General features: G+C 51.7%; 2 protein-coding genes and 1 pseudogene across 2 annotated transcripts; 2 read left to right on the top strand and 1 right to left on the bottom strand.

The window, feature by feature from the left end:
- Positions 1-142: 142 nt before the first annotated feature.
- On the bottom strand, positions 143-7,728 carry CLRN2 (clarin 2). Its single transcript, XM_028507955.2, has 3 exons — positions 7,056-7,728; positions 2,965-3,144; positions 143-839 (listed from the first exon to the last, which is right to left on the bottom strand). The coding sequence occupies exons 1-3, from the start codon at positions 7,306-7,308 to the stop codon at positions 574-576; spliced, it is 699 nt and encodes a 232-aa protein (XP_028363756.1). The 5' UTR covers positions 7,309-7,728; the 3' UTR covers positions 143-573.
- A 2,001-nt stretch (positions 7,729-9,729) lies between these two features.
- Positions 9,730-10,504, top strand: LOC118499153 (annotated as a pseudogene).
- A 754-nt stretch (positions 10,505-11,258) lies between these two features.
- Positions 11,259-27,147, top strand: QDPR (quinoid dihydropteridine reductase). Its single transcript, XM_028506922.2, has 7 exons — positions 11,259-11,480; positions 14,513-14,605; positions 17,416-17,512; positions 19,711-19,851; positions 23,525-23,633; positions 24,945-25,028; positions 26,090-27,147. Exons 1-7 carry the CDS (start codon positions 11,382-11,384, stop codon positions 26,193-26,195), a joined length of 729 nt encoding a protein of 242 aa, XP_028362723.1. The 5' UTR covers positions 11,259-11,381; the 3' UTR covers positions 26,196-27,147.
- Positions 27,148-27,496: the final 349 nt, after the last annotated feature.

The following is a 27,496-nucleotide window of genomic DNA, read 5'->3' as shown; positions in this document are numbered from 1 at the left end:
ATGTAGAAACCACAAAAACAGGAATAGTTTTCATTCTCCGTGTTACTGTGGCTCTCCAATTCCTGTGCCGTGTGGGAGGACCCGGTGTTTCTGGAGGGCAGGGACCTCACCATGTCCCCCCTATGAATTGTGGAACAGATTGTGGTGTGTAGGCGTTTATTGGAGTTCTCAGGATCTTACATTTGTGGCATGTTCTACAGCATCTAAAGGCTGGCAACATTATAGCCCATTAAAACCTCTTTACAATCTTGCGAGGTCATTCGCACCCCCATACTGCGATGAGGAAACTGAGGAGTAGACACTCAGTGCATTGTCCAATGTCACTCACAGCTGGCAAGTGCAAAGTCTCCAACTCCAACTCTAAGTCCAAGGTTGTTGAGAGAGAAGGACAGAGATACCAGGAATTTGGGAAAGTTTTTCTTTTCTGGCCCAGGTACCACCCTTCCTCCGTCCATTTCCTCCTTCTTCTTGCCGAAACCATGGCCATGCTGGACTGGGAAGCCCGCAACAGCGATGGGGCCCCCGTCCCTACTCCAGAACTGACCCGGGAAAGGGCCTGGGGGGAGAACACTCTCAATACAAGATATCCTCGGCCGTGACCGTGGCCTCCTCCATCTTGGTCTTCACCTCTGGGAGGGGAATCTGACTGATGGCCACCACGGCCAAGTTGGCAGCGTGGGCCGAGGCGCTGGCCACGCAGATCCAGAAGGACTGCTCGTACCGTTCCTCCACCACGACGAAGCGGAAGAGCCTCTCCTGGAAGTTGGCGATCCGCTCCGTCAGGTCGTGGGACTTCACCGCGGCCACGAAACTGGCGAGGGCCAACGCCACGACTCCACCTGAAACCCGAAAAGTGGACCCTCATTCCCAACCTTCCAACTGGGCCGTTGGAACGACCTTATGGGAGGTGGCATTTTGGGGGCACAGGCAGCAGACTCGCTTTGGGTTTTAAAAAAACCCTTAGGGAGGCACAAACATCAGGCTGCTTCTCAAAGCTGCAGAAAACCCGCCCAGTGGGGGAGGTGGGAGGTGCTGGAGAAAGAAGGAGCTTGTCATCAGAGGGACTTTCACCCTCCACCCGTCCACTTCCTTCCCCGGCCCAGTGCCCTTCTGTCCGCACTGGGATGTGTTCAGTCTCTGAGAGTTTTAGGGTTTGGGCGCAGACCGTAAGGGCAATGTGGGACCATATGAAGAACATCTTACCGTGCAGACTGGGGTCTCAACAGGGCGTAGACCGTTCTCTCCCCTTTAACGACCCTCCTCCCAGGCCGTACATTACGAAGCGACAAGAGGAGGAAAGCAAAGTGGGGGGGAAACTGGAAGGGTTCCAGACTTCACGTGTTTCCCTACCCGTTGCTTCAGACTTTGCTCTCTCTCTCTCTGTCTCTCTCCTTCTCTACTGCTTTGATTTTAATTAATATTTAAAAAATACACTTACTAGGCTTTTTGTTTAGATTATATCTTCAGTGAAGAAAACATGGACACCAGAGAACATCATACAGATGAAAACATAAATTCACTTTTATCCCAAGAGCCAGGTATCAACACTTAAGACATTTGGGTGTATTTCCTTGCATTTCTTTCTCTTGAGCAAAATTAGTGTTACAGTGCTCTTACCATTTTACACTTGAATTTTTTCCCCTTCCTTGAACATTTTCCCATGTTGTCAAATATTCTCTTACAGCACCAGTTTAAACTGGCACGTAATATTTCATCCTAGCGACGTACCTAACTAATGTAACTAAGTTTAATTAAGTGAGATCTTATTTCTGGATACCCAGATTGCTTCTAATTTTTGACATTGGAAAGCGCTGCAGGGAACCCCTTTTTTTGTACATCTTTGTGTTCTTTCCTAGTTATTTCCCCAGCAAAAATCCCTATTGGGGTGGTTTCATGAAAGGATACTTGTCTTTTTATGCCTTTTGACACTCACGTTTTGTCAGAATGCCTTTTTTTAATACTCTGGTCCATGGAGCCTGAGAGTGTCGTCTCTCCGAGGAAGGACATGGCAGAGACAAGCACTTCCTTAAGAAGCAGCACCGGGCACTGGCACCTGCCAGCCCGGTGCGGGTTCAAGAGAGAGCAGCAGGACACCTGTAGCCCAGGTGCAGGCGAGCGTGTGCACTAGTAATTCTGTAGGAGGGCTGCAGCCTGCGAACACGGGCCGACACGTGAGCATCGGCTTACCGACGCTGCATGCTAACACACGACCAAGCAGCAGCCTGCTCCCGTGCGCCGTGCTCGGCCTGGCTGAGGTGAAGGCCGTGGGAGGTGCCTGCCGGAATGCCTTGACCGCTGGACGCGGCTTTTCTGCAGGGGCACTCGTTTCTCCTCGTTTTGTCATTTTCATATTCACAGATGATTTTTTCAAAGTTTATAATTATATGTGAATTAGTCTCTATGTATCAATGTACTCCCAAGTCAACACACAGACACACACACAGACACACACACACACCCCTTTTGCATTGAGGTTTGGCTTGGAAAACAGGTCATGGTATCACGAGTGAGACCATGGGTTAATGCAAAAGCGAAGGGCTGGGACTCAGTTCTCCCTGGGTTGGAATCCTGCCACTGCTCCTCACCGCTGCGCGCCCCTAGGCACACCTCTGGACTTCTCTGAGCTTCAGGCTCCCCCTCTGTAGACATAGGTCGAATAATACTTAGTACCACCTTATGTGGAGGTTGTGAGGTTTAAACAAAACAGGCAGGTAAAATCCCCAGGTTTCTTCTGTCACTTGTGAGGTTCCTCCCACCTCACTGCAGCAGCAGCAGCAGCAGCAGCAGCAGCGGCGGCAGCAGCCACTCATGCCACAGTCAGTGAAGAGGACTTCTGGGCCCACGCGGGAGGTTAGAGACCGGGAAGTGAAGGCTGATTAATTCCCTCACACCTCCGCCCAGTGTCTCGGAACTGCGCCTGGTGATGGTGCGGACACAGGTCTCTCCCCCCGGGGCCTCCCTTACCTGCAATGACGTTCCATAGGCAGATGCCCCCAGGGCCGTTGACTGCCTTGTAGGGAACCTGGATCATGTTGAGGATGGCAAAGCCCATGCTGACCAGAGCCAGGGGTAGGGCCAGGAAGAGCAGCAGCAGAATCAGCACGTGGAGGCCGGTGTTGAGCTCCTTCACCAGCTGTGGGAAGACTGGGCAGAGAAGGCACGGCCATTATTTCAATGTCAAAGCTCAGGTCAAGTTCAGAAAGCCCAGGCTGGCCCACCATGGAGGCTTTAACAGAGGGGCGTGAGGGCCAGGCTGTGAGCACTGGGTTTCCAAAGACCTGGACCCTTCCCAAGTGGAAGTTGTGGCCCCCAGATTTGCCACATGTCAGTTGAACAACAATCCTTTCTTCCTTGGGGAGAACGCAAAATCAAAATGCGATCTGGTTGGCAATTTAAGTTGCATCGACCCCGCAGCTCTGGGACCTGGTGTGAGCTGGAGCATATAAGCCCAGATGGTGTCTCTTTAGCAAAGGAGGCTTGCAAGAGAGTCAGCAAAAGAGTCACCAGAAGAGAGCCAATCGCAAAGCTTGAATCCGGGTCAGAGGGTTGCCTTCATGAGATCAGAACGGGTCTCAGGCGTCTGTGTGCAGAGGGCAGTGGGGTGTAGCCGAGTGAAGCCTAGATCTGGGTTCAAATCCCAGCCTTGCTCCTTTGCCACAACTGTAACCTAGGCCCCTCTGAACCCTGACCTCCATACCCATCTAACAAGGCGGTTGAGTGGAACCAGTGACGAGCACAGAGATGGTAACAGCGCCCACTACTGGGCACTATGGGAAGCAAGGAGCATCGTCTTGGATCCCTCACAATGACTCAGCAAGGTAGACATTATTTCCTGTGTCTGATGGACACTCGGCCCTTACGTTGCACAATATTCTTTTATTGCAGAATGTTCGTATGCGTGTGGCAGGATAATTTAGTGAAATATTCATTTGTATTTGTTTTCTCTGTATTTGCCATCACGTCCTAGCTGTGATAGAGTATTTTAAATATCGTCAGTTTCCCAAAAGGGTGGCTGTGATTGTTGCTGTTACTATTTTTACTCTCCGACTTGAGGAAAATCATGGGACTTCTCAGAGCCTCAGTCTCCTCATCCGGGCAATGGGGATAATAATGCCTTCGTAGTACATGAATTGAGGGTAATCAGTGGTTACGGAGCACAGTCATGGGCCAAGCATTTCACATTTGCTCTCCTTCAATCCTTGGGACAAAGATATGAGGTCGATTTTATTCACGGCCTTTCCCCACAGGCTGCGAGACGTTGAATCCCCTGTCTTTGGGCAAGGGGAGCCTGAACTCTACGTACAGGAGTATGGCCTTGCATGGCGTGCGTTATACAGAGTTTAGATCCCTGTTTTCAGCAGTTTGGAGGAAGACTTAAACACGATGGAAGCTAAAGAGTTTCCGGGCATATCCATTCTTCTGCAACTGTTCCAAGGTTTCTACTGAACACCTCCTGGCCAAATTGGAGCTCCAAACTCTGCTTCATCCTTGATACCACCGGCCAGCACCTCTTTGTCCGCCCTCGGTGGCCAGGACTCAGAGCTTCCTTGGTTGTTCTCACCAACACCCCCCGTCCTGTGCCCCTGCGCCTTGGCTGGCTCACGGCCTCCCTTTATTCACAGAAAGTTGGCGCCTCCCCAGCCCAAGAACTAGCATTTTGGCCCTTCTCCCTTTAAAGTGTCCTTTCCGCTCAGAAGTTTCCAGACTCTCCACATCCACGTCCTTAGTTTTGATCTAACTTTCCAGTCTGTGTTTCCACTAACGGTTATCTCCGCCGGGTTATCGTATCAGCTTTGGAAACTGTGCCCTGGAAAATACACTTCTTTCCAAGGGATTCTTCTGGGTGAGGCTTCTCTCTCCCTTTTCCTTCCCTTCTGTCTCCGTGCCCCATAATTTTTTTTTACACTCGCAGCCCCTTTTTATTCCAAATGTGGTAGCTTATGACTAGTGGCCTAATTGTTTCATTATCCCCTTTCCTGCAGTGCAGTCCTGACAGCACATGACCAGCACAGCAATCCGCACCAAACACTTAAAACGGGAAATAATCACCCCTGTGACTGGCAAAGGTCAAAACACTTGCTAATACGCTGTGTTGATAAAGGCGACGGGAAGAAGGCACTGCCAGGCTTTGTAGGCATATTAATTCGTACACCCTCCTCAGGGGGCATCATCTGTCTAAACAATTTCTCGAAAGCATACCCACGCGTGCTCGAGGCTGCATACATCTGATATTCATTACAGTAGCCAAACATCGGAGAAGAACCCAGATGGGAAATTGCTAGTCCTGTGCCCTCAGGTGTGGAAAAGATCTTAGCTGGTTGCCATGTACTGGCGACCCTTGAACAGCACAGGCTTGAACCTCACGGGTCCACCTACATGCTGCTCTTTTTCATGTGGCAAACAGATGGCGTAAACCTACGGGATTGATCAATACAGCCCAGTACTACATGTGTATTTTCTCTTCCTTGTGACTGAATAGTTTCTTTAGCTCTCTTTACTGTAACATACAGTATGTAATACAATAGCATACCAAATATGTGTTGGTCGACTGTTTATATTATCCGTAAGGCTTCTGGTCACAGCAAGCTTTAGTAATTACGTTTTTGGGGAGTCAAAAGCTGTACACAGATATTCAACTTTGTGGGGGTGTTGGCACCTCTCTCCATGCTGTTCAAAAGTCAATTGTATAGCTCTTTGGTTTTCTCTCTGACTGGTTTGGAGATTGATTTTTCTGGGGTGAGTTTCCTTTTAACATGTCCTTTACTTTGATTTGTGTGTGTGTGTGTGTGTGTGTGTGTGTGTGTTTTCTGCCTTCTATGTTATATTTTTAATAGAGCTATTTTTTCCAATATCATCAATGTCCCCACTTCAATTTAATTCCCATTTAATAGTTGCATTCCAGTTTAAATGCAACTATCCCTAGAGACTTTTTTCTTGAATCTACACAACAAACATGCATTTCCGTCATGTATATAAAATGATGCCAATTTTTATTAGTGCATTTGTCAATGGCCCAGCTTCTGTCTTTAAAAATATAATAAGACACTAGCCCTGGCCAGGTTCCTGAGAGCTGCAATTCTGAAACATAGAAATCAAATACTGGATAAAATTCTTTGTCCCCTTGCATCAGCCATGTGTTGACTAATTGTGAGTTTGTAGGGCGCTGTTCTCTCCAGCGAACTGGTTGATCCTAAAGCCTTGCAGGATATTGCCTTTTCTTGTTTTGTTTTGATTTTTTTCTTTCCAGAAAACCCTGCACAAGCCGGTCATGGTGTTCTGCTCTATTTACATCCAGAGCTGCTCTGACCGGACACTGGATGCCAGCGGACATCTGTGCCCCTCAGCTGACCGTTGTGCCCGCCCACGTTCCCGGCCAGCAGCCTGGGGCCTTGCCCGAGGTCTCCCTGCTGGCAAACATCCAAGCTGAGCTTTGAACCACGGTAGTCCGATTCCGGAGGCCAGGCACGGGGCCCCTGTGCTTTCTCTCAGACGAGGCAGCTTTCATACAAACAGACGTGGGAGCCGATGCCGAGCTCCCTGGAGGCTCATCTCTGCGGGCAGTGTACTGCACCTGCGCGCTGGACTGGCCCAGCACACCCCGGTCATGTGCCCTTGGCTCTGAAGCCTGGCTCAGCCGTTTCCTGGCTGCGTGACCTCAGGCGGGTTATGCAACCTCTCTGAGCCTCAGAGTAGTCCTCGGCAAAGCGGGATTGTTAGCAATTCCTTCCTTTGACATTTGTTACAAGGCTTAAGAGACAAGCCATGCAGAGCGCTAGTAGAACGTCTGACACAGGCAAGCACTCAATATTTTAGTATTTACTCATATTGGTTAACTGAAGGATTACAAACCCCATTTCTACTGTTTCTATGAGCCTCAACATGGGGGGATAATGGGTCTCTTCTTAGTGCTGAACGAGGACCCCAGGGTTAGTGTGGACTTTGTCACTGTGCCTTAGAGTGAGGCAGCAGTTGAATTCCACCCTTACATAAACACCCTTCCAAATTTGAAAAAAAATAGTGTTCTTAAGCATCTTTCATGCCCCAAATATACTCACTCGTGAACTGGGACTGGCGGCCCCCGAGCCCGCACTGCCGCACCTTACACCCGCGGAAGAGCCCGTAGTAAATGTCCCCAATGAACTTGACCAGCTCCGGATCCGTGGCGTTGACCAGGTCCACTCCAGTCTGACACAGGATTTTCCCGCTCAGCCAGTGGGGCACCGCCAGGGCCACGATGATCAGGACGAAGGAGGAGAAGCTGAGTAAGGACGCCAGCCCGAACCACACCTTTTTGAACCATCCAGGCATTCTAGTGGGCGCCGGTCATCCCCGAGGTGTCCCAGCTGCAGCGGGGGCCGTTGACATCTCCCGGGCGCTTGGCAATCCTCGCGTCCAAGGGCGGCTCTTCCGAACACACCATTTCAAGGTGCCAAGTCCACCCCCCTGGGTCCCCCCGCCGTGCCTGCGCCCGCAGCCCGAGTTTGCTGCGGGGATATCCGGAAGTCTCTGCAGGGACAGCCTTCACCTGACCGTGTGGCGGCGTGCGTTACTGAAGGAAGCAACCCGACACCTCCCGCCAGACTAATGTTTCAGCCGAGGGTTTAATTGTTCCTCCTTTCAAGTGTTTAAATGACCCCGGTGGGGACCTCTTCAGGCCGAGGACGACATCATTAGCAGGCAAAGCCAGGCAGCTCGGACCATACAGAGACCTTGACGATTCTCAAAAATGCATTCGGTGGAAGGAAACAGGTGGAATCGTTGGCATTTAAATATTCCAACAATGCATGGGATCGAATGTCGATCACTCCGATGATGTGTGCCCGGGCATTTGTTTCTCTAAAACGTCACCGCTGTCAGAGTCCCCAGAGCTGTTTGTTAGGAATACCGTGAGATGACCTCCGTGCCCAGGGCTTTGAACTGCAGCATGGACACAAGGCCTTGGGATTCCCGGATTTGTCACTGAGTGGGGCTGCCGTGGGTGAAACTGCAGCAGGGGCCTGTTTGTGACCGGTGGGGTGGGCTGGACCCAGCACTTACCTTCCTCCCTTCCACCCCCTGCCCGGCCTGCCGTGTCACTGAAATAGGAGAAAAATGTTCTGGTGTGTTAGCAAACAGTGATCACCCCTTGGGGGCCTTTATCTCTTCTCACAGTGAAGATGTCTCTTTTTCTTTCGCTCTGTAGGCACTAGGAATGAAATATTCCCTTATTTCTATCTTAATACGGTGGATTTTAAAATTTCAGCTTTTAGTCTATGGCTTACATGTCAACTTAATATCTTGTGAGACAGGCAACAACCACTGCCAATAGCTTTGGGGAGCGACATTGGGCAGAAGGGTCACGGTGAATCCCTTTTTTGGTTACAGCATTGGGATTGGGGTTCAGGAGGTTTCCTTGCTAACCAGCAGGATTTGGAAACCTCACCTGGAGAGTGCCGAGGGGGAAGAGGGACCTGGGGGCGGAAATGCCAGCTTCCCTCCCTGTAATTGGGGTTCACTTCTGTGGCCTCTCCACAATGAATGCAGAGATGCCCCCTGAAACTTCTGCAGAGCTTTGCCACCTACACAGGGCTCTCCCGCATGCTCGCTCACCCTGATGCTCACGCACCATTCGTGGTGAGCAGGGGGCGTACCATTCCAGCCATTTCTCTCCTGAGGAAAGTGAAGGTCAGGGCTGTGGCTGGGTTTGAGGTTTCAGGTTTGACAGGTTGTGGCTCATTTTCCTTACAGTGACCTGGAAATAGCAAACATTTTTCTCGTAATGAATAACAAAATACATATACAAGAGTGCTTGGCATGGTAATAAGTGGTCAACAATGATACTCTCACTTTAAGAGTAAGCATGCTTTGAGAGGCAGGACATGTGTGATACTTTTGCATCACATTTCAGGCCTGAATGATGGAACTGTATCAACTTTCGGTGTTTTAGTGGTAATGCAACTGGTTTTAGAAAAATTCAGTAGGAAACAAGGACTTCTTACCAAGCCTTTGCATGACAAGTGGCGGTGTGGTTCAGCAGAACTCTTGAAGACCTGGGTTCAAATGCCTGCTCTTCCATGCAAGTGCCCGGGACTCTCGTGACTCAGTTTTCTGAGCTGTCATACAACTCCCGTGCGAAGTAAAATGAAACAGCACGTGCAGATCACTCAGCAGAGTGCATGGCACACAGAGAGCCCTAGGCAGATGCTGTTCTGCCCATCCAGGCTTCCAGCCGTTCTATTTCCTGGCAACAAGGCTGCTAATCATAGAATGAGTTGCAGGATGCATCCTGTTCTCTAATGACGTATTTCTGTGTGTCTTATCTGGCACAAGTTTATCGAGCAAACATCTGTGTGCCTGCTGGGAACAGGGCTCCTGTGTTGGGGTGGAGAGTGACACAGAGATGTCCAGCACGGGATCCTGCCGTCAAGGTCACGGCAGCGTTAGGGCAGTGGTTCTCAGACACGGGAGATTTTTGCTTTTCCTCACCCCAGGGGGCACTTGGAAATATCTGGTGATATATTTTGGGTTGTGATGACTGGAGGGGTGGGACGCTGCTACTGGCATCTAGAAGGTACAGACCAGAGATGCTGTGAACATCCTACAGTACACAGCACAGCCCCCCGCACCCCCGCCCCATGCCCGCACAAAACGACAGTGTCGCAGTTGAGAAACCCTGTATTAGGGGCACAGGCCATGCGCAGAAGTTAGCTGATTTGAGAGAGAGAAAATGCCAGCCTCTGCAGGTGGGGCAGGTGGTACCATTTGGTGGGGCCCCAGTGTGGACCTGTGACTTTGATGTTCCTGTCAAAGGGGGGCTTACAGTCCCCATGGGTCCAAGGACAGTATTATGGGACTTGGCATCGTTACACTTGTGTCAGACCAAAGGCCTGTTATGTACTCATATTTTTAAGCAAGCTTGTAAGCATTTTCCGCGATATTTCTTTTTGTATCAAAAGCATTCATCTGGGAAGTATAAACACTTAAAATATAGTATACTACAATTTTTGTATTGCTTGTTTGGAAATTTGTAATGCTTAAATATATCCCAAGTAGCTATTTAAGTATCTACCCCCCCACTCCCAAAATGCAAGAAGCCTGAAATTCACAATCTCTGGGAGGCCCAATGAACTATAACAGGAGTAATGGCAAAAACAACAATATTAATAATGCTTAACCAGCTTTTGGCAGTATCTTTGAGCTCACTGAATGGATACTATGAGCAAAGCTCACCCTCCCGAGCTAAAGAACATTTATGGACAAGAAGTTATCATTGAAATTAAATGGTGGCAGACATGTTCGAGGAATGTTGCAGGGATTTGAACCCTTGATGGATCTTATGATAGATGGATGTGTGGAGGTGGCACGTAGTGGGCAGCAGCACAGCGTTGGAACGGTGGTAACACGAGGCAATAGCATCACCATGTTACAAGCCTTGGAAGGAGTGTAAACAATGGCTGCGTTCACCACCAGAGAAATCAGCTGCTTCCACGTCCCCTCTCCACATCTCCTGTTTCACTGCAATTTAAAAATTGAACCTTACTTAGCTCGGGCTGCAAACCAAAGCATCGCAGGTTCAGTTCCCAGTCAGGGCACATGCCTGGGTTGCAGGCCACGGCCCCCAGCAACTGCACATTGATGTTTCTCTCTCTCTCCCTCCCTTCCCTCTCTAAAATAAATAAATAAAATCTTTTAAAAAAATCTTATCTTGTACATTTTCACATTGAACTTTTGTTAAATAAACGTTTTAATGTATAATTGGCATTTATGGAGTTCCTAATATTAGCCACCCATGCTCTAAGTGCTCTAGTGTTAGCTTTGAAAATCCTTTCCAAAACTCTTGGAAGATAGGCCATGAGTATTCCCATCTTACTGGTGAGGAGACTGAACCACAAAGCAGTTTAAGGAAGATGCTTAGGGCCACACGGCTATTAAACAGGGCGGCAAGGCAGTGGCCTTTACTCTTACTTAGAGGAAAAATAAATTGTATGTTGTCTTATCTCTCCAACGGCCTCATTCTATGACGCTCAGATGATGGCAGGGGCCACCCACGCTCTCGCACACCTGCTCTGCACCGGTTCCACCGTAGCCCCGCGCCCTGCACGTCCTGGGTACCCAGTAGCTGGTGGCAGGCAGCGGGGCTCGGCCCTTGCACCCGCCCCAGGGGCAGGCCGGCCGGGTCAGGGCCTTGGCCGAGAGCGCCCGTCCCGCTTGGTGCCTTTTCCCGCTCAGCGTGGACCGGCGCTAGGTGGCAGCAGCGAGCGCGACGCGGAGCGAGGTCGCCCCGCGGTCCCTCTTGGCTGGGTTGGCTGGCGGGACCGGGTAGGGGCGTTCAGGGGTGTTCAGGGGCGTGGCCTCGGGGCTACGGGAGCTCTGAGCCGCGGGAGTCGAGCGGGAGAAGCAGGATGGCGGCCGCAGCGAGCGAGGCGCGCCGGGTGCTGGTGTACGGCGGCAGGGGCGCGCTGGGCTCCCGATGCGTGCAGGCGTTCCGGGCCCGCAACTGGGTAACTCCGCGGGCTGGGGGCAACTCGCGGCCTGCAGGCGCTGGGCCTCGGCTGGGGGAGCGGGGCGGCGGCGGGCAGGCACGTTGATGATTGGGGTGAAGGGGCCCTTCCGGTGCATCCTTGGGGAGCAGTCTGGAGGAAGCGGGGGGCTCCAGTGAACCCCACACGTGGGTGCTTGCAAGTACGAGCACAAGCCTGCATGTCTAGTCCTGCCTCCGAGTTCGTGCCCGCGCCGGCCATAGGTTTGGGGTCTTTGCTCTGCAAGAAGGGAGGTGGGGGCCGCCCCTCCGACTCCGTTGGGCCCAGAAAGTCTGGCGTGATTCAGGACAGAATTCCACAGAAGGAGGCAGAGGAGCGCAGCTGAGGAGACAGGGAGAGAGAATGGGAAGGAAGGATCTGGAAATTATACTGCCTGACTCTGGCTACTAGTCAGTCCTGTTACCGTGAACTGATTGCCTAACTTCCACCAATCTTGTTTCCTCGCCTCTAAAATGGGGATAAAGAGTGTGGGACCCTTGGGCGAGTTGTGAGGATTAAATGAGATCATTTGTGTCCTAGCATGTCAATTACCTGCCTCCAGGTAAACGATTTTTAAATGTTAGCAATTATATGTTTTACATATTGAAAGGGTTCAGAAGAGGCCTCCCCAAGATGTGCCACTCTGGCGTGTGAATTATTTTGAGCTGAAGGTAATAGTGACCCTATGGGTTCAAGAGAAACTTTTACCCCCTCCCTCTAAAAATTTAAATTAGGGGCCTTGCCCCTAATAAGAGTTATTACCAGAAATATATTTTTTAGGATCCATCTATAGGGCAATACAAACTTCTAACTTTGGGACGCATGCTTTTCTTAGGGCCTTCAGATGACCTTTCTCACCTCTGAGCCCCCCCCCCCCACCCCAAGGTGCCTTACCTCATCCTTAGCTCAGAAGGTCATACGTATTCCATGTTTTAAAAAGGATTTTATTTATTTATTTTTGGAGAGAGGGGAAGGAAGGGAGAGGAACATCGATGTGTGAGAGAGCCCGAGCGGTTTTGCCCCTCGATCGAGACCCGCGGTCACATGTGCCCCAGCCAGGAACTGGACCGGCCACGTTTCACTTTGCAGTCCGGTGCTCAGCCAGCTGGGCCACCCCGGTCAGGGCCGTGTATACTTCGTCTTCACTTTCCGTCTCTGACCTCTGGTGTATGTGGGGTTCTCATAGTTACGTTTGTAATTAGATTTGGTTATTTTTCCCTTGTTAGTGTGTCTCATGTTAATTTGGTCATTAGACCAGCCGGAAGAACCCAGGAGGGTAGAGGAAAGTTTCCTCTCTTCTTATTATAAAAGTACTGACCTACACTCCTGTCCCTTTAGCCTCCACTGGACCCGGTGTTGGTGGCCTCGTCGTTTCGTAGACTTTCAGCTCCTTTGCAAAAGCAGATATTCCCTCCCTGAAGGCAGCAGCTGGGAACAGAGTTGTTCTCAGGCCAGGAGCCCTGCCCCCAGCCTCCCAGCAGGCATCTGCACGTTCCTGGTGGGGACCCTTCCTGTGTTCCCGCTGCTGCCCCTGTCACTTGCTCAATGTCCATGTTGGACATTGTCCCGAGGGTTTAGCTAGCGACAGGGCAGCCTGGGTGACAGTGCCCTGGGACCAGAGAGAGCGGGTCCCAGGGTTTTCTTCTGGCTCAGAATCTGGTATAGGAATAGGTTTCTAAGGGATTATAAACACAGCACCCCCTTCTGCCATGTACCTGCTCTGGCACCTAGGACATTTGAGTAGGTGCCAGGTGGTGCCAGGTGGTGATGGTTGTAACGTTTCAGGAGTTCCATCCGGGGGCCAGGCACTGTGTTCCCCCAAACCCGATCCTGTACAAACATTTAATTTCTTTACGCAACAGTTTTGATGCAGTGCTCCTGTTGGCACCTGCCTGTTACAGGTCTGAGCATCGTGCTCCCCCCACGATCCCCCACCCCCATGGGGGTGCTTTGCTTTACTTTTGACTTGGTGTTGGAGCCTGGTGACTGTTGTTGACCTTTGACTCTGTCCCCACCCCCCTCACTCCTGAGAGCTCTTCTTTGTCTCTGTATCAGCTGGGGCTGGCTGCGGAAGAAGTGACTGTTCTTGAATGGTTGCTGTGTTCGCTTGTAGAGATCTTTGTCTCTGGGGACGTCAGGCTTCAGGGTCCTGGAGCGCTCTGAGTAAGAACCTCGTGTCACCTGCCACCTGCCAGCTGCAGCCTCTTCTATTTCACTTAATTCTCACACTCAACCTCTTAATTGCTCACCCCCACTTCCCAGGGCAGGACCCTCTGCAGAGCTTGAGCTCGAGAGAGCCACTCGAAGGCAGAGCCAGGATTCCAACCCCAGTTTGCCAGGTTCCCCAACCCGAAGCTGCCCCCCTGTGGCAGGGGTGCGGAACTCTAGTCCTCCAGGGGCCAGACCCCGCAAGCCGTCTGTTTTTGTACAACCCGAGAGCTAAGACCGGTGTCACGAGGTTACATGGTGGAAAAGAAGGCGGAGGAGGAATAACGCCCGTGGCACGAAGACTGCCTGAAATCCCTACTTCCGCACGCGCAGTCCGGTCGGAACAGAGCCGTGCTTGGCTCGCCCGCTCGCCCGCCCACTCGCCCGCCTGTGGTCTGTGGCTGCTGTCCCCTCGCAACATCAGGGTCCAGCTGTTGCCACAGAGGCCACAGGGCCAGCAAAGCCCCAAAGGTTTCCCCTCTCGCCCTTTATGGAAAAAGTTTGCAGACCCTGGTTGGGGAGGGGATTCTCTGGAAGTGCAGAGTTTGGCTTTCCGCGTGACCACGAAGGAGAGGAAGATGAGGAAGATGAGGAGCTGGGCGGGGCTGGGCTGGGCTGGGCTGGGAGAGGGTAGGCTGGCTCAGGTCAAACCTCCCTGTACTGCGAGAGACGTCGGTGGCTAGATCCTTTCTCCCGAGGGTTTTCCTTTAAGCCGCTCCTCTGGCTCCACGGCCCCCTTCCTGGGCATGGGTCCTTAAAGGAATAACAACGTACTGTCTCTTGACCAAAGCTGTTTTCTTCTCCAGTGGGTGGCCAGCATCGACGTGGTGGAGAACGAAGAGGCCAGCGCCAGTGTCGTGGTTAAAATGACCGACTCGTTCACGGAGCAGGCTGACCAGGTAAGTCACAAAAGGCCACACCATGCCAGGGGGAGGGGAGCCCGGGGGAGGGGGAGAGGTACCACAGGCAATGTGGATTTCAGTTTTACAAGTATCGTTTCTCTGATTATGGAAGCCAGATGTACCCAGTGAAGGAAATGGGGAAAGTAGAAAAAAAAATACAGTGAAGATAAATTGCCCATAATCTATTTCTAGTTAGCTGACTAATCACATTTTAGCCCATTTTCTTGTGTTTCCTGTGGTTCCTGTATGTTATTAGCATTGCAAGTTGAGATAATCTTGTATTTTATATCTTATGATCAGATTTTTAAAAATTTAAATAAAGTTTAATTTTAGTATTGCTCCAGATCACTTTAAAAAAAAAAGCCCTCTGTGTCAACATGTAGTTTTTAATTTTGTGGATTGGCCACAGTTTTCTTAGTTTCCACGTGTTGTCCATTTAACTTTTTTTTGCAATGTTTTTATATTTACCATTAACGAGAATACTAAGAACACTATGGTGAACATCTTCCTCTTCCTCTCTGATTATTTATTTAGGACACATTCTAAAACGCCGAGTTCCCTAGTGCAAAGCAAGGATCCGAACAAAACAGGTTATTTAAAATGACAGGCTCATCATACCAAGAAGTCGAACAAAACTATAAATGTATCAGTCAGTGGGGCGGTTCCCCTGGTGGCCCCGGGGTCGTGCCCCCGCCCAGCAGGCAGCACTGTGAACAGCCAGATGGGGGGGTGTCATCTTGGCATCAGTGGCTGAGATGCTAAGTGGTCTCCTAGGTGCCTGAGTATGCGCTTTACGTGGTTCTCCATCCAGGGGTCCTGCCCACATTCCCCAGGGAATGCCACCTTGGTGTGATGGGCCATGTGTCCACGAGCACTCGGGGAGGCAGGCGGGCAGGGGGTGGTGGCCAGTCCCATCCGTGGCCGAGGGGACTCAGTGTCAGACACTAGGTGACACGCCCAGCAGGGTTGCTCGTGGTGGAGTCGGAAGTGGATTTCCTACCGTGAGACTTGTTACCAACTTGTTAACATCGTTAACGAGTCCTGAGTCTGTTTTCTGTTTAGTCTGCTCTCGCTAGTCATCTGGACATGGCTGGGGGCCCGTGTTCCTTTTAGAGATGAGGCACAGACAGGCCCTGGCATTTGCGCAAGGTCAAACAGGCGCTGGGCAGCGGCACAGCCGGGCAGTGGGGGCTGGACGTCCACTCCTCACCACAGGCTAGGCTGCCTCATGGCAAAACAGCTCCCTGTGAGTAAAGTAACAAAAGCCAGACTTAAATGATCAGATGCCGGGGCGCCCTGGGCTCCGAGAGCAGCTTGGCCGTGTGGTTCTTGGCAGTCGGTGTCTCCCCTGCTCCCGTCAGCTGCAGGTTCTGCCGTCTTTCCTGGGCGGGAAGTGGTCCCTCTCTGGGACTTGATTATGCACGTGCTTTCAGACTCTTCACCGTCTTCTGCCGCCCGCCTCCCCTCTCACCCCCAGTTAAGGATTTCTGGACAGCATCACGCCATCCAGGTTTGAAAGCTCTAGAAGAGGAAATTCAGCCCCAGTGCACGTATAATTGGATAATCGGCCCCCTGGGCAGGAACTCCCTAGTGACAGTGAAGAGATGCAGGTGTGAGGAAGGCATGAAACCTATAGAAAAACTCGTGGGCAGAAAGTGAAATTTAAGGGGGAGGAATTTAAAAATGCATCGATGTGAAAAACAACAAAAAAACACGTCCAACAGATGCATCGTTGCTGCCGGCGCCATGCTTTCCTACACCGTGGAACGCACAGACGTCAGGGGTGATGACGCAGCCGGGCACTGGGCTCCTGGCCACAGCACAGGGCTTCAGAGTGAAAGGAGGGACCAGCCAGGAAGCCAGGGTGACAGGAAGGAGGTCAGCCGCGGATAAGGATTAGGTGAGGGACTCATCCGCAGAGGCCAAGGGAACTTCAGGAATTTCTTAAGAGGAAAGCTTTGGGTGTGGGGTGTAGGGAGAGAGACGAAAGGCTGGTTTTTACTGCCAAAGCGTTGCCTTTGAAAGAGTGATCAGAGGGCCTGAGGGCAGGGCCCACCATGTTCCTGTTGAGGCAGATACACTTTCTTGCGAGGAGTCTTCAGAAGCCTGACGGAAGGAAGCAGCGGGAGGCCTCACCTCGGCCTGCCCTGAGAAATGGGGAAAAGGGTGGTGGCTGATGGTCAGCATTGCCTCTCGCCCGACTTCTGTGTAAATATTTTCAACACTTCAACTATTTCAGTCAAGCAGAAATAGATAAATAAAATGCACCCGCATGCACTCAGTAGTGACTTAACATTTTGCCATTGACCGTATCTTTTTTTTTTTTTTTTTTTGCTTTAAAAAATAATTTCTCTCTGGCATTTTCTTTTAGGGTTTCAGATAAAGGGATTTTTTTTTTTTGTATTGGGGAAGAGAAGAAGTATCTCAAATTATGAATCTGTGACTTGCAAAGAAAAGTCTGCAGAGGTATATGCCAGAAGGTTAGCTGCAGGCATTGATGCTCTAGGTGACATTTTAAGCCTTTTTCTAGTTAAAAAAAAAAAGAATTGTGTCCTTCCAAGGATGCTCATGGCCCCACCGTTTAGAATGCTCGAAAGAAGATTCTGGATTGCTTTATAAGACTCACATGGGAATGTAGGTGGGCTTCACTATCCAAAATGGTTACCGTACATCTGGTTTTCCAAGTGTTAATTGACAGATGCTGTTGAATGTCTTAGAAGAAAGTGAAAAATAAACTGAAGTATCTATGTCAGCCCGTTTACACTTACCCGAACGATTTGTGCATGTTTTCTTGCTTTTTGTCCAAGGTGACGGCTGAGGTCGGCAAACTCTTGGGTGAAGAGAAGGTGGACGCCATCCTTTGTGTGGCTGGAGGATGGGCCGGGGGCAATGCCAAGTCCAAGTGTGAGTCCTTTTCCGAGTTAATCATTCACCCCGCTCTGCTCTTTGTCCGGGGGCCGGGATGGGTCCGTGATGCGCGCCAGGCCAGCCGTCCTCCTGCGTGTCTCCCAGTGTTCGCCGTAGCTCTGCGAGGTGGAAACGCACACCCCATTTTACAGACGAAGAAAACGCTCCCCACGAAGGGACTCAGGGGCGGGGGACCTTGAGTTTAAACTTGAGAGGCAGAACGAGATCCGCATATTCCCGCCTGGGTCTTACAGGGCTTATTACTGGGAACTGGGGCATGTGTGTGAAAGGGAGAGATCGTTCCGCGGGTCAGAAGGACTCAACATCGAGCCTTCACGAACGCTGAGTACATTTTCCAAGTTTTCACTACGGATGTTTCCAACCGCGCAGCAAAGCCGGAAGAAGAGTCCAGCAAACACCCGTCACCCCACCCCCCCTTTCCTCCGTCTGTAATAGACGCAGTAATCACCAGCAGTGGCTGTCCCTGCGCTCTCTGGCTTTCTTGCGTGGGTGCACCTCTGTGCGTGTATTTTTTAAGCTCTTTCCAGTAAGTGGACACTTGACCGATTTCAGCATGCATCCCCAAAGGATAAACTCCTTTTCCTACATTATCCTAGTACCATTATCCTGCCGAAGAAAACTAACAGAAATTCTATAAGATTGATAATACCCAACTCATATTCAATTTCCCCGACGTATTCCATGTCTTTTATAGGTGGCTTTTTTCCCCCCTAAACATATTCCAGTCATGGTCTATGCCTCATTTTGTTGTTATTTTTAGTGGCTTCATCCAGAATTTGTGTTTCCTCTGACAGACTCCGTGAGTGGGGGCAGTTTTCATAGAGAATTGTCCTACATATGAATGTGTCTCCCTCTTCCCTTAAGGTGTGTCATTCACCTTGTTCCTCTATCCCTAGTGTTTCCTGTGACCTAGGATTTAGGTCCAGGGACTTCCTTAGATTCAGGTTTAATGTTTTGGAGGGGAGAAGAACTCTTCCTGAGTGATGCGCACCCCCACTGACCCCAGTGGGACTCTCACCATGTCGGATGGCCCTGCCCAGCCAGAGCGATGCCAGATTTGATGCCTGGCTGAGGTGGGAGCTGAGAGGCTTCCATTGCAAAGGGCCATTTTTCTGTCTGCAATGGGTAAGCGATCTGTGGGAAGGTGCTTTGGCATTGTGTGTGAACACCCCCTTTTTAACACCTTGAGAATCCAAAATTTTAAAACCTAAGGCTTTTAAGCATCCATTGCTAATCCCTGCCTGAATCACTTATTCCAAGGGGGTTGGAAGATGGTAGTTTTCCGATTCTGTCATTTCCTCTACATTTATTAGTCAAAGCTATATAAAAAGGAATCGATTTTCTGTGAACCAACCACACTTGAACGTGAAACTGGTGTTTTGTGGGGTGATCAGGTTGGCCAAACACCCTGATGGCCTCTTGTATACTTTGGGAACAAGAAACGATAAATGTGGGTCCATTGTTTTCTGGTCCTTTTTAGCAGGGAAATGCAATGCCTTGGTTATCACCGAGGGAGGACCCCCTCCTAGTCTATCGGGGGGCCTTTCTTTCTGGGTCATGGGCACAGCGGCACTGGGTTCTTTGTGCTGTGTAAGGGGGGAGGGGACCACTGCTCAGCCGCCAAAGGTACAGGTGTTACCCTGTATTTCTCCTCACGTTGTTAGCAAGGCCAGAGAGTTAGAATAGGTGTGAAATGGTTGTCATTCCAGCTTTCCTTTACAGGGTCTTTAAAGCCCGCATTGAACTTCCAGCTGTAAAAAAAATGTAGCTCTATAAAAGCCCTTTTTATGTCCGCGTGGTTGTGGTCCCTCAGCTTTTATCACGGGGAAAACCTGCCGTAGACATACACCTTCTTATTACAAATCTGATGCCCTTCGTAAAGCAGAGCAGCCTTTGAATTAAAGCCAGTCCCAGGTGTCTGTTCACCGTCCTCATTTATATGGCTTCCCTGTTACCAGTTTATAGTGAGGAAGCTGAGACTCCAGGGATCGGCTGGCCTGGATTCGAACCTGCGTCTTTGCCCACAGAGCCCTGCGCTGTTCGTCCTAGGTCTTATGGGCAGAGACTGGGGGAGGGGGCGCTGGTGCTGCTGTGGACGTCAGCGCCCTGGGCCGGGCTCGCCTTTCAGCGGGCTCCCTGCACGTGCTGAGCCGGCCCGCTGCTCTTTCTCCCAGCTCTCTTCAAAAACTGTGACCTGATGTGGAAGCAGAGCATGTGGACGTCCACCATCTCCAGCCACCTGGCCACCAAGCACCTCAAGGAAGGAGGCCTGCTGACCTTGGCGGGGGCCAAGGCCGCGCTGGACGGGACCCCCGGTAAGCCTTCGTTTCCCCAGCTGTGGGATGGGGGTGCTGGGACTTGCTCACCGGGGCCGCTGGGCACTTCCATGGAACCAGGAACGTGGGGGCCCTGTGCCCTCTGAGGGACTCTGTGTGGTGGATTCCGCTCCCTTTAGGCCTGAATCTTCTTCGGAGAGGGACTCCTGATTCTTCTACTTGCATTGCCCTTGTGTTAAGGAGTGCTGTAATCCGGCACCCCTCCCCCGATGTGGTCTGTGTATCCGTGACCCACTCAGGGAACGAGTGTTGTTGTAGTACATGTGGATTATTCGATAAACATGCATTACCATCCTCACACTGTGTTCACGTGTCCTGGGGGAGCAGCTTGGCGGCTGTTACCGAGAAACTAGGAGGGGTGGATTCTTCATCCTTGAACAAATCATGTATCTACGTGGCCAAATTTCTGCTGTAGTTTCTTTCATTGTAACTGGTGAGAGAGTAGCCTCTGCCTCGAGGAGTAGCTGCAGAGCATTGGCGGTATTCACGTGCACGACGCGCCCAGCACGGGGTGAGTCTTCTCACGAGTCACGTCATTTCACGTGTATTCTCATGGGAGATCCTGGGGTCGATGTCATCGTTAATCTTTTCCAACGTGCCAGTGAGGAAACTGACCGAACGCGGTCAACTCACCCGCCAGGGTTCTTGCAGTGAGCAGGTTGTGATCTGACCTTGGACCAGGACCCACACCGTTTCTGGATTGCGTGCTGTTCCGTTAGCTCGTGCAGACCCGGGTTCCCTCTGCAGTGTTTCCCTGCCCATGTCCGGCCGCCGGGGCTGCCATAGCGGAGCACCCCGGGCAGCTTCAGCAGCAGAAGTTTGTCTCCTGATTCCAGAGGCTGGAAGTTCAGGATCAAGGTGTCGGCAGAGTTGGTTTCTGGCGCCTGTCCCCTCGGCTTTGCCGATGGCTGTCTTCTCCTGTGTCCTCACACGCTCTCCCCTCTGCCCCCGTCTGTGTGCCCGGCTGCGTCCCAGTCTCCTCTCATATGGACACCAGTCATCCTACCATGGGACCCACACCCGTGACCTCATTTTAACTTAATGACCTCGGAAAAGACCCCATCTCCAAATACAGTCCTATTCTGAGATGCAGGGCTTAGGACTTCAACATACGAATTTTGCGGGGTAGGTCACAATTCAATCCTTAAAACTCCCTTTCAGATGGGATTCAAGGAATTTAAGTGGGACTTAGGGGGTACAGTACAAAGGCAGAAAGGGTCCACCTCCACTACCTAAGTTAAACTTCTTTAATAAAAGCGGGGGTTGTTTTTCGACCTCCTTGGTGTGCTGGAGGCCTTGAGCACCTTTTTCAGTTTGACTGTAACTCACGGAACTGTGAGGCTCTTACAGATCAACAGTTCCTAGCCTCTCATCTTTTTGTTACGTTTCTCAGAGCATCTGACCTTGCAAGCCCGTGGCCACTGTAGTCAGTAAAGTTGTGTAAATGTCAGGTGTTAGTGTGCTTGAGCTCCGATTTTTATTACAGGCGACAGAGAGCAGACACACGAGAAAGTAAACAGAGAAATGAGTAATAGCTTGACATTTACAGGAAAAAACCCTAGGACTTGAAAGACTGATTTTTTGGAAGGATGAAACAGTCTCCTACTTCCCTTTGGTTTGTAAACATCTTCCTTTGTAGTTTTGGTTACTGGTAAAGACTGCAGGCTCTGGGACTACTCAGGTTGGGTTTCTATTGTGATTATGCCACTTGCTGTGTGATATTTGGTAAGTTACTTAACCTCTCTGAGCCTTAGTCTTGCCACCTGTGCAGTGGGGATAAATAATAAAATCCTTTATGCGGTGGTTGTGACTGGAACACATCTTCATGGGTGTGACTGGCTTAGAAAGGTGTGACAGGGAGTGAACTGTAAACGTGAACCAGGCTCATTACTGACTCCAGGCTTGCTGTTGCCTGGCTACTCTCGCTTCAGGTGTTAGTAAGTGTGCTGTTCATCTTGAAGTTCTTAGCTAACTAAGCGCTTGTCAACTGTTGATATTGTCAAACTTATTGGAGTCATGGAACCTTTCAACTTGGATTCAGACCCCAGCAGAATCCAGGGAAATCTGTGACTTATTTGAAAGTAAATAGTGAAGAAGGTTAGTAGTCTTACAAGCCGGAGAAAAGTTCAAAAGTGGGGAGATATTTTTCACTTGGAAAGATACTGAGAAAACCCCCACCTTCTTATTTCCAAAGTTGTGTCTGAAGATTATCTAATGGCGGATACACTGGATTAAAATGAGCGTGATCACTTTTGTTTTGCTGGGTTTGGAAATCAGTTTTGAGGGACTACCTTGATATGGAAATAAAGTGTTTATCTTCTTACAAAATACTTAAAAAATTTTTTTTCCAAATTATCTCCATGCCTGCACCTGCATGTTTAGAATTCGGTGGAATTAAACCCTCAGGGTTGCTGGTTGCTTGCGCCCCTCTTCATCAGACACCTTCTCGCGCCCCCACCCCCCTCCCCACCCCCTCGTGTTGCTATGCGGGGGCGGGGCAGGACGAACGGGATGCACGGATTCAGGTGCCCTCATTCTTTTCGACACCGTGGGCCCCGCCCCTGATCAAACAGAGAAGCTGGGATGGTGAAATACTCTGCTTGTGCTTCTGAGTAACTGTTGGAGACCTTGACCGCCCTTGCAGTCCAGGGTTGCAGTGGGAGCAGTTTAGCGATTGGTTCCGTGCCTGGGGTGTGATCCCCGCCTCTCTCTGGACTGCGATGCCTAGTCAGCTGTTGTACTTTAACGAGCAAGTGTCCTGGGTGTTTTCAAAGAGGCTGCCGCCTTCTGGGAGGAGTTTTGTGCAGGAGGAGGGGCGTTTACAGCAATTAACCCATCTCTGCTGCCGTGACAGGCAGTGGCGTGCAGTGAGCCTCTGCCGCTGGGGTCCGTGGGGGGCTCTAGGGCGGAGAGACCCTGTTGCCGCCACCTGTCTGCGGAGCGGGCGGAAGCCTGTCCCGATGAGACGCACGCCTTGCGTCGGTCCGCAAACGTTCACCGACCAGCGGAGCAGAGGAAGACTAGGGGGCAGCGTTGTGTACATTTGTCAGAACCGCTCAGATCTGCTCTTTACACAGGGAGTCGGACTCTGGGGCACACCGCTTCTGTGAATATGATGGGAAACATTTACTGAGTGACTCCTACCCTGCGCTGAGCCCAGAATTAGGCACTCCATACCCACTTTACAGATGGGGTAACTGAGGGTTGGAAGGGCAACGAGAACTTGCTCAGGATTTCTTTAGTGGCAAGTGGAAGACTTGGGATTTGAACCTGTGCAGCCTGACTCCAAATGACAGCTGGATTTTGCTCCCAGGCAGTGAACGATCCAGGGGTTCGGAACCCAGCTCTTGCCTGGCCTTTGCCTCTGGGTCGGCCTCGGTGCAAGTGTGCGTGCGTGAGCTTGGGCATGTCATTCACCCTGTCCCAGCTTTGCTTCTCTCAACAATAAAAGTAAAAACAGGGTCAACTTCGTGGCTTTTTTACATAAATGTTAAGTGCGAGGTGACAGTAGACGCACTTGACGTGTTACATCCCTTCCCCGCTCTCCACCGATGTCCGTCCTTCTTCCGGCCTCCTTTGGACCCTGGCGTGGGGGTCTTTGGACGCACCGGCGGTGGGCAGCGGTCACGGAACGGTTTCCCCCCTTCCCCAGGGATGATCGGCTACGGCATGGCCAAGGGCGCGGTCCATCAGCTCTGCCAGAGCCTCGCGGGGAAGAGCAGCGGCATGCCGCCCAGGTCTGCGGCCATCGCGGTGCTGCCGTAAGTGCCTGGGGGCTCTTCAGCCACCTCTGCCCGGGGCCCTCTCCCCCAGGGACCCGGTGCACCGCATAGTCACCCCTGGTCCCGGAGAGCCTCCTTCAGGAGTTGGGCGAGCCTGGGCGGGCCGGGGCGGTGGACTGGCTGATGGAGGGGTCTGCCTGTCCTGCCTCTTTCTTGTTTCCTTTTTTGACATTCATCCACCCCCACTGCCCTTCCTCCTAATTGAAGATAGTCTGCACGTTTTTCTTTAATATTGGTCACTCTCCTCTCACATCATGGTAGGGTCACTGTGGGAGGGGGCTGTAGTTGGTCCTTGTGGGGCAGGTGGGAATGAGCCTGAGGGAGAATATGGGACGCTGGGGGAGACGGTTCTGCTCCTGATCAGGACGAAGGTCCCCTCAGCGGAACCAGGGGAGGCAGCAGCCTGGAGGCAGGGGCTCCCTTTGGCTGGACAAGCACCATCTGGCTTACCTGTCGCCTGTCGCCCCGTGAAGGAGCTGTTGGGACGGCCGGGGGCCTGGACTATCGGGTCCCTTTCACACATATGCCGGTCCCACAGCTGTTCTGGGTGGTTCCCGAGGTCTGGAGGTTCCTGGGAAACTTGCATGTTCTGTATGCTCAGTGAAAACCCTAAGATCTCATGGAAAACAGCCACAAAACGCCTGGCTGGCGTAGCTCAGTGGATTGAGCACGGGCTGCGAACCAAAGTGTCACAGGTTCGATTCCCAGTCAGGGCACATGCCTGGGTTGCAGGCCATGACCCCAGCAGCCGCATATTGATGTTTCTCTCTCTCTCTCTATCTCTCTCCCTTCCCTCTCTAAAAAATAAATAAATAAAATCTTTAAAAAAAAGTCTGTGAATACTGAGGATAAGAACTGTCTTTAAAAAAAAAGAAAAAAAGAAAACAGCCACAAAACGAAGAAGGAGGCTGTCTTTTCCCCCATGTTAAAGGCATGGTGTTCTCACACTTCAGAAATCCTCAGAAATGAGTCTGCCACCTTGTAGGGAGTGAATGAAGACATCTTGTTTCCTTCATTAAAGACTGCTTTTTTTTTTTTAAAGCAAGATGTGGCTTTTCCATTTGTTCCCGTCCGCCTCAGGGGCGAGTTACAAAGCCTCTCACCAAGCACAGCTTGCCTGTGGCCCCTGTGCCTGCCAGGGCTTCCTGGCCTCTCTCTGGTCGTCCCGGGTGATCTCTCCATGGAAACGCCCCCGCCCTGGTGCAGGAGGCTCCTTTTCCCGGCGCGGGGAGGTGGGCAGCTGTCGTGACACAGGCAGATGCAAATGACCAGCTCACCTCTGCTCTGCAGGGTCACGCTGGACACCCCGATGAACAGGAAGTCGATGCCCGAGGCCGACTTCAGCTCCTGGACACCCTTGGAGTTCCTGGTCGAGTGAGTGTCACGGTCTCACGTCAGTGAGCACGCAGCTCCCAGCCCCCTTTCTCTGCCCTGAAGGGCTTGAGGCCACGCCCGTGTCCTCCCGGCTTATCGATACGGTGGTGGTCTCAGGAGTCCGCGGCCTCTGAGTGTACAGGGTCCACCAGTGGGACTCCCCCAGAGAGGGGCATCGGTGGGCTGATAGAGCCGTCCCCCAGCTCTGCGGTCCTTCAGGGGGCTGTAGCCACGCTTTGCTGTTTGAGCCTGTGTGACATCCCCTCGGCTCGTGCAGCCCTTGGAGAGGGACTGGGAAGACTTGGCAGCTACATGTCAGTTCTGGGCCAGGAGCTACACGTGGGCTCTGAGGAATGTCCTGGGACCTCCTGAGTGCTTTCCATTAGAGAGGGCCCAGGTCCCGGCCGGGGATTGTTAAGGGGATGGTGCACTGACACCCAAAGGCGACGTTTTAACAGTTACCGGCTACTTGTTCAACCGCGCGAGTTTCTTAAGCCTTTTCTTACTCCTTGTCTTCTTCCAGACGGTCTTCTCAACTCCTTCAGGCAGGTCAGCTGCCTCTCCCCACACAGAGTTAGTTACTAAGCGCTCCTATTTAGTATTTAATGTATTTGATTATAGTAGTCTGTTTTTTGTATTTCATTTCCCATTGCCTGACACAGCTGTGGGTGTTCCATAAATATTTGCCAGAGGGAGAGAATGAGTTTCTTCTTTCTCTCAAATGTCTGGGAAGGTCATATAACAAAGCATGAAATATTTTGCACATATTTATCTTTTAGAATGAACTAACTAAAGCCTTCAAAAATTACTTAAGATCATACCACTGTGTTATGAAGTATTCCAACAATGCAGAAGAGTACAAAGGTGGAAGTTCAAGTCTCGCCACTCAGAAGCTGGAAGGAGTCCAGGGCTGAGGTCACTGGGCCGGCGCCGCCTGGCGCCAAGTGTGGGATGCCCTAGCGGCTTTTCTCAGTGGCTCCACCCTCCCAAGCCGTGGGTATGACTACAAGCGTGTGCCAGATTTTTGTTTTAAAACGTAAAGCTTGTCTTGTTTGTTCCAGAACCTTCCACGACTGGATCATAGAGAAAAACCGACCCAGCTCCGGGAGCCTAATCCAGGTGGTGACGACGGAGGGACGGACGGAACTCACCCCTGCGTATTTCTGAGCTCGGTGCCCGTGCCTGTGCCGGGGCGGCCGCGGAAGCCGCCGTGTCCCTGAGTGGCCGCGCCTGGCCCTGTGTCTTCGGTAACCCTGACTGTGGTACAGACCCTGAGGCCGGTTTTTCTCTCGCCTGATGTGCATTCGCTCCCCTGAGGCAGTGTCAAGTGTGCGTGTGGAATAAAAACGTGTGGGTGGAGGCCTGCAGGTAGCAGCGCCCTCCGTTCGCGCTGCCCGTCTGAGCGCGGGGGTCTCTGTGCACCCCCTCTGTGTCCGCGTCCCGTGGGAGTGCTTTGGAGACTGCCCGTGTGTCCCCGACCATGTATGTCGGCCAGACCGGTCCAGAGATTCGTTGGCGTCGGGGACACGTGAATGACTGTTCTGTCACAGGTGTAGTTTTCGCAGCCTCGCATTAAACTGCCTTAACCCCCTTTCGTGGTGTTCGCAGAAGCCCGTGCACTCTGCCAAGGTGTCTTTTTCCCGTGCGGTGGCCAAGCGTGCGGGAGAGCCGCTCGTGATTATTTGGCGTTTATCTGCCTAATACATGCGCGTCCTGGGCTGTGCCGCCTCCTGTGGTCGCAGTGCAGCGTGTGCGCAGTTGCAGATGAACGTGCTGGAACCCTGGGCCGCCGGGGGGCGGGGGGCGGCCTTCAGCCGGGGGTGTTCGGAAGCGGGCGGACTCGGCCTGCGGTGGGTTTTCTCAGCACAGGGATGGCCCGGCTCTCCCGTGGGCGCGTCGGTCCGGGTGGCGGGCTGGCCCTGTGCATTCAGACGCAGCGCCACTGGAACGGGCTGTCCTGACTGGGGACTGGGGGTCCCACCCTTCGTTTTACGGATCAGGAAGCCGGGCCGACTTACCATCCTCGTTGCCAGAAAGTGGCAGAACTAAGCCCAGAACCGTGGTCACCAGCTGGCCACTGTTTAAAAAGACCTTTTCCACGTGTCGTCTTTGATTTCTTTTTAAAAAATTTTTATTGAGATCAAATTCACATAACAAAAAATTAACCATTTTAAAGTGAAAAATCCAGTGCCATTCAGTATGTTCATGATGTTCTGTCACCACCAGCTCTGTCTAGTTCCAAAATGTGTTCATCGCCCCAAAGTGAAACCCCGCACCCTGGAGCAGGCACCGCCCCTACCCCCTGCCCCCTGCCCCACCCCCTGGCAACCTCCAACCTACTTTCTGTCCCCATGAATATGGATGTGGTATGTGAATAGAGGCACGCCTGACGGGGCCTTCCGTGCCTGGCTTCGTTCCCTTGGCAGGGTTTTGAGGCTCCTCCGGGGTGTAGCAGCTCTGAGGACTTC

Source organism: Phyllostomus discolor, chromosome 1 (assembly GCF_004126475.2).
Source record: "Phyllostomus discolor isolate MPI-MPIP mPhyDis1 chromosome 1, mPhyDis1.pri.v3, whole genome shotgun sequence".
Taxonomy (NCBI): Eukaryota; Metazoa; Chordata; class Mammalia; order Chiroptera; family Phyllostomidae; genus Phyllostomus; species Phyllostomus discolor.
Note: the sequence above shows the minus strand (reverse complement) of the source record. Positions and strands in the feature narration are given on the sequence as shown.

Coding starts and splice junctions, on each gene's coding strand:
- CLRN2 (XM_028507955.2), bottom strand. CDS start 7,308: ATGCCTGGATGGTTCAAAAAGGTGTGGTTCGGGCTGGCGTCCTTACTC. Junction 3,145..7,055: donor CCGCCAGTCCCAGTTCACGA/GTGAGTATATTT, acceptor TTCTCTGCCCAG/TCTTCCCACAGCTGGTGAAG. Junction 840..2,964: donor CCTATGGAACGTCATTGCAG/GTAAGGGAGGCC, acceptor TTCGGGTTTCAG/GTGGAGTCGTGGCGTTGGCC.
- QDPR (XM_028506922.2), top strand. CDS start 11,382: ATGGCGGCCGCAGCGAGCGAGGCGCGCCGGGTGCTGGTGTACGGCGGC. Junction 23,634..24,944: donor GCGGCCATCGCGGTGCTGCC/GTAAGTGCCTGG, acceptor TCTGCTCTGCAG/GGTCACGCTGGACACCCCGA. Junction 25,029..26,089: donor CCCTTGGAGTTCCTGGTCGA/GTGAGTGTCACG, acceptor TGTTTGTTCCAG/AACCTTCCACGACTGGATCA.